A 6,000-nucleotide genomic window follows, 5' to 3' on the forward strand; every position below is an offset into this window, starting at 1 on the left:
CATGTGGGAATACATTGGGGGGTGGGGAGGCGGGGGCGTGTTTTGTGGATAGTTCCTTTCTGAAAAGAATATTTTGCTCTTTTTGTTTCTTTTTAGGGGATTGTGCAGCAGTTTTTGGTGTTGCTGATGACCAGTTCTGATGAAAGTCTGCGGTTTCTTAGCTTCAGGTTGGACTTTAATGAGCATTATAAAGCCAGAGAGCCAAGACTTCGCGTGTCCCTGGGCACCAGGGGGCGGCGCAGTTCCCACACCTGACTGTTTCCCACCGGGTTAGGAGCTGCAAATGCTATTAACTGCATTATTTGACATTAATATTCACATTTAAATTCTCAAGGCAACTGGCATGCTGCGGGCACCCACCATTTCTGCCCACAAATTCTTCAGTGTTTTAAAGGCATGGCATCTGGTAGAATCAAAGTCATGTTTTTTATACATTGGAGTTGAAGATGTTTGTAATAGCACTAAATTAAATAGGCTGGTTTGCACTATTCACATTTATTTTTTAAAGTCTTCATACTTCAAGGATACCACACTTTGTTGAGGCTTCTTAAGCTCTTCATGATATAATTTATATTTGTCACTTTTTAAAAAGGTCACAGTTTCTTTTAGAGAACATTAGGGCAATGGATATTAATCAGTTAAGATGGTAATGTCATTGGTATTTTTTTAACATCCTCTTTAGAGGCAATTTTTGTTAATATAATCAAATTAAATCTAAACAAAATGTCCCTACTAAGAAAATATATAGAGCATTTTATTTTGTTTCTTAGTGTTGTAAAATATTAACCTCTGTAAGAACCTTTATATCTTAGTGCATTTACATGTTTATTCTTTACAAAGTTTACATTTTTTATATTTAATTTGCGCTTTCAGATGACTGCTAAAATAGTGTAGAACAAAGTAAGAGTGATGTGGAACAAAAACATCCTTAAACCTAGATTTTTTGAAACCATTGGCTGAAGTGTAAATATGGATGACTAGAAGGTTAATGAAGTATTTTATTTTCAAAATTCTGATAAGCATTGGGAAGAAATTGACTTGAATAATGAAGGTTTCCTTTTTCCTTGCCTATTTTTTCATTGTAAATATTTATATACTACTGACCAGATGTTGGAGGGAAATGTTTTTGTAAAAATGTCATATTAAGTCACATAAATCTGCCTTTATTATGTTGCATAAGTGAAAACTTAGAAAATTAAAAGCAATTATCTTTCACACATATTGGTTCTTTCTTGAGGAGTCTATGGGACACAGTCCACTTGCCAAGTTTTGGGGGCAGGGATTGACAGAGTTCGATTTGATTGCTTCAGTATATGAATTATTTTGTCAGCAAAACTAACAAATTAGACAGTGTGTAAGTTTCAATGTAGAGTCAAAGGGAATATTACCCACCCAGTATTTACATGATATAGGTGACCTTTCATAGCTGTGAGTTCTGCATCTGCAGGTTCAACAAATCACAGATCAAAAATATCAAAAATAAAAAAAGTCATGCTGTTGCTGATGTGTAGTTAGGCCTCCATGGTTGTGTCTGCACTGAACATGTACAGATTTTTCTTGTCATTCCCTACACAATACAGTATAAGTTATTTACATAACATTTATGTTAGGTATTCTAAAGCTGATTAAAAGTGTACAGGGAATGTGCGTAGATATATGCAAATATTACGCCATTTTATGTATGCAACTTAAGCGTCCTCGGATTTGGGTATGAGTGTGGGGTCTAGAACCAATCTCCCACAGATACTGGGGATGACTATATACCCTTTTAGTTATCTGATATCCGCATCTGATTCCTGTGGAGTCCTGGCTATGTAGAAAGGAATCCATGGTGAAGGTCAGAACTTCTTAGGATATACATTTTATTTAGTTAAGAAATTCGTAAAAGCAGAAACTTGAAGCAGCTTTCCCGATGCATAGCTTCTCAGAAATGGAATGTGTACTACAGTCTTCAAGAGAAATTGCCCAAAGTGTTTTGACTGTGGAGCTTGCTTGTATTTGAAGTTTTCTTCCGAGATTAATTCTCAGTAGAAACCATTCTAGACAATTCTACTTTGGGGATTAAAAGTCCATCTGAACTTAGGGGCCATCAAGCAATCAGGCCAGATTTGTGGGTTATACAGGAGCTTCTGAGAAGGGGACCCCCTCTGTGGAACCAGGACAGTCCTGGCAGGGCCAGGATGCAGGTCTCACTCAGAACAGAACTGTGGGTCTGGGAGATGGAGATGTGGACACAGAGGTCAGGGCAGTCCAGGGATGATGGTGACATGAGGCTTTGGAAGAACTCATTGCAGACTCACTGGAGAAGTCACTAATGGACAGGCAGGCCTGTCACAGAGCAGGGTCCCATCTTCCAGAATCAGCAAAGGGTTTGGTGAGTGGGGGACACCGAGTGGTTGAGATGTGAAGACCCACCACAGTGGGTGAAGCAGCCCTGGAGGCATGGCCCTGGGAGGGTCACTTCATCCAAAGAAAGGTAATCATTCTTACCTTTCAGGGTTGTAAAGATTACTAGGTGTACTGGTTAATTACGTGGATTTTGTAATCAAAGAAAACACGATAATTTCAAGAGAAACATCAGAAGTGCTTTATTCAAAGTAATGTCCATCGCTAGCTGCACATTCCCCCATCTTTAGGTAATTTGTGGATACCGTCCCAATAGAACTTTTCTTGTTTTGAGGCAAACAATTCAGAGACCCAATTAATACATTTTGAAGTGCTGCTCAGAAAGTGCGTGTGCCATCCATCAGAACAAGTGGTAATCTGAAGGCGCAAGGTCTAGTGAATACGGCGGGTGGGTTAATACTTCCCAGGCAAGATCTTTTAATGTGTCTTTAACTGGTTTTGAAGTGTGTGATGGTGGTGCGTTATCATGAAGGGAAAATTACTTTGCTGTGTCTTCTGGCACATTCTGGTTGTTTCACGTTCAAAGCATGGTTCAAATTATTTGTTGTTGGTAACGATCAATATTAACGGTTTCACCTGGTTTTAGAAGCTCATACCTTCTACACCACACCTTCCTGATCCCACCAAATGCAGAGCATTGTCTTCTTTCCGAAGCGATTTGGCCTTGCAGTCGATGTTGATGGTTGACCTCGATGAACCCATGATTTTGTGCATTTGGGATTCTCAATATAAATCCACTTTTCATCGCCAGTCACAATTCGATGCAAAAAAGACTTTTGTGCCGTTGAAGCAACATTTTACTGATGACTTTTTAGTTTTCCATTTGTCTTTCGTTCAGTTGATGTGGCACTCATTTTCCTTCCTTTAAAACAGCAGTTCTCAACCTGTGGGTCGCTACCCCTTTGGGGGTCGAACGACCCTTTCACCGGGGTCACCTAAGACCATCGGAAAACACATATATAATTACATATTGTTTTTGTGATTAATCACTATGCTTTAATTATGTTCAATTTGTAACAATGAAATTGGGGGTCACTCCAACATGAGGAACTGTATTAAAGGGTCGCGGCATTAGGAAGGTTGAGAACCACTGCTTTAAAATCTTTCCCATTGCTTGTAAATGATCAGAAATTGTTTGCTGAGCAAAGTTTAATCTTTCTGCAAGTTGTTTTTGAGTTTGACACGCATCTCCATCCAGTAATGCTTGTAATTGTTGGTCTTCAAACTTTTTCGGTTGACCTGGACGTTCTTTGTCTTTCACATTGAAATCATCACTTTTAACGCGTTTAAACCAGCGTTCACAAGTATCTTGAGATGGAGCATGTTTACCATAAGCTTCCCGAAGTATACAATAGCTTTCAGCGGCACTTTTCTTCAAAATAAAGTAGTGAATTAAACCTTCCTGCAAATGCTCTTTTTTGGGCATGAAATTTGATATTTTTAAGTGTAAAAATATCTATGATGTTAACACCTTCAGAAAATTTGACATATGAAGTTTTGAAGCTTATCAATACAAAATATACATATCAACTCGCATATATATCAACATATGTGTAACTCCATCTATTGAAAAAAATTCGCATTATTAACTGGTACATCTAGTAGAGCTAATGCACACATAGGGTCTGGCTCATGATTGTATGCCATAAGCGTATGTAGACGTAAGTGGTGGACCTTCCCCACACGCCACGTGCGTCTATTAAAAAAATATGTTTTCCCTAAGTGGCAGCCCTGACCAACTTTAAGATCATTTTTGTTGAGAATTTTCAGCTGAAAATATTCGAGAACACCTGAATTGTGAGTAATATATTAATTTTTATAATACTCGTTGCAAATTGATTTTTTTTTTTAATTAAATTCAAAATATTGTGACGTGAGGGATGGTTTCTGTCTTGGACACGTGGCAGTTAACTGGATAAATGGTGCTCTTATGGTCTGGTAGAGTGAAGGCTCTTGTCCTGGGCAGCTCAGGTAAGCTTCAGCCTAGATTTTCTGTCCTGGAGGATGCCTCTTGCCCAGGAAGTTCAGTTACTGTGGCCGAGGGCACAGTTATCCTCAGGGTGGAAGGACTTGCCTCTCTCATGTCCTGCTGCGTTAATAGGTGTGGCTGAAGGGGGGAGTAGGCTTTCCTTTTCTCCTCGAGTATCCACACCAGGAGAATTCATGGCGTTGTGATTTCCCTATTCCTTTGGAGAATGTGTCCTCCAGACTTGAACATACAGACAGAAGGGTACAGCCAACTTGAAAATGCCACTTATTAGGAAAAGAGCATTTCATCAAATAGCCATAGTCACATTCCAACCGAATCAGGAGGCACAAAGTCTATGTAAAAGGTCAGGTGTTGCCAGAAACTGCCCCACCTGTGGGCCGTGTGGACAGCTGAAGCTGTGGGCTGGGCTGTGGGCCACGGTGAACACGGGCTGCTTATGGCTGTAGCTACAAGTAGCGTTGAGAGGCCTCCTATCCCGGTCTTCCCAGAAGAGTGCTGTAGACCTGAGGGTGGCTGGCCGCCCAGGTGAGCAAGAGGAACAGATTTATGAGTCCAGGATTTTAGGGGAGAGGCTAGGGCTAGAGATACTCATTTGGGAATCATCAGCATAGGTAGTATTTGAAGGCACGGGATTCAATGAGATTGACCCTGAAGAAACTACAGAGAAGAGGATTCAGGACCAGGTTTGAAGTTCCTCCAACATTTAGAGGCTGAGCAGGCATGTTGGGTGTCACAGGTGACCAAGAGAACAGTGTTGCAAGAAATCAATGGTCAACTCTTTAGCTTGCTGAAAGCCAGAGTTCGATTATGGTAAGAGAACTGATCATTGCATTTGGTGAGAAGATGATTTTGACAAGAGCTATTTCATTGGGTTCTAGTTGGTAAGTTTTATTGGTTTTTTTTTTTTTTTTTAAGAAACAACTTTGGGTTCCATGTATATTTCCTACATAATTAAATTTTGAATGTATTTAAGACATGTAGAGTTTAAAGATTAAATATAAAGCCAGAAGCCATCCAATGTTCTACCTGCTGGTATGAAATGTAGAATATGACCAGTAACCTGGAGCTCCCTTTTGACTCTTCCTGATTCTATTTCCTGCTCCCTCTGTGCAGGTAAGTCACCTGGCTTTTGTGGCGTCACTCCCTTGCTTAAAAAAAAAAAAAATTATCACCTATGTATGCACTCCTAACAATAGATTGTTAGTGAAATATTTATTTCAACATTTTATATGGGGGTCCTGTTGATCCTTATAATTTAAGTGTGTTAATAACTAACTGATAGCTCCAGCTGTAACTGAAGTTCACTCATTGCTGTTAACTACAGGCACACCTCCTTTATTGTGCTTTGCTTTATTGCACTCAACTGATACTGCGTTTTTCACAAATTAAAGGTAAGACCCTCACCAGCAAAAAAGATTGTGACTTGCTGAAGGCTCAGATGCTGGTTAGCATTTTTTGGCAAAGTATTTTTTAAGGTATGTGCATTGTTTTATTAGACATAAGGCCATTGCACACTTAATAGACTACAGTATAAACAACTTTTACATGCAGTAGGAAGTAAAAAAAATTCATGTGACTCGCTTTATTACACTGTTTGCTTAATT

General features: G+C 39.4%; 1 protein-coding gene across 1 annotated transcript in view; it reads left to right on the plus strand.

Annotated features, from left to right (window-relative positions):
* TUBGCP3 (tubulin gamma complex component 3) overlaps positions 1 to 1,466 on the plus strand; it is an 85,495-nt gene extending 84,029 nt beyond the window's left edge. Inside the window, exon 22 of the mRNA XM_081084513.1 lies at positions 97 to 1,466. Coding sequence (XP_080940639.1) covers positions 97 to 255 — 159 coding nt within the window. The 3' untranslated portion in view covers positions 256 to 1,466. The remainder of the gene's footprint in view (positions 1 to 96) is intronic.
* Positions 1,467 to 6,000: the final 4,534 nt, after the last annotated feature.

This window comes from Myotis nattereri (genome assembly GCF_964212035.1).
Source record: "Myotis nattereri genome assembly, chromosome: 2".
Classification (NCBI taxonomy): Eukaryota; Metazoa; Chordata; class Mammalia; order Chiroptera; family Vespertilionidae; genus Myotis; species Myotis nattereri.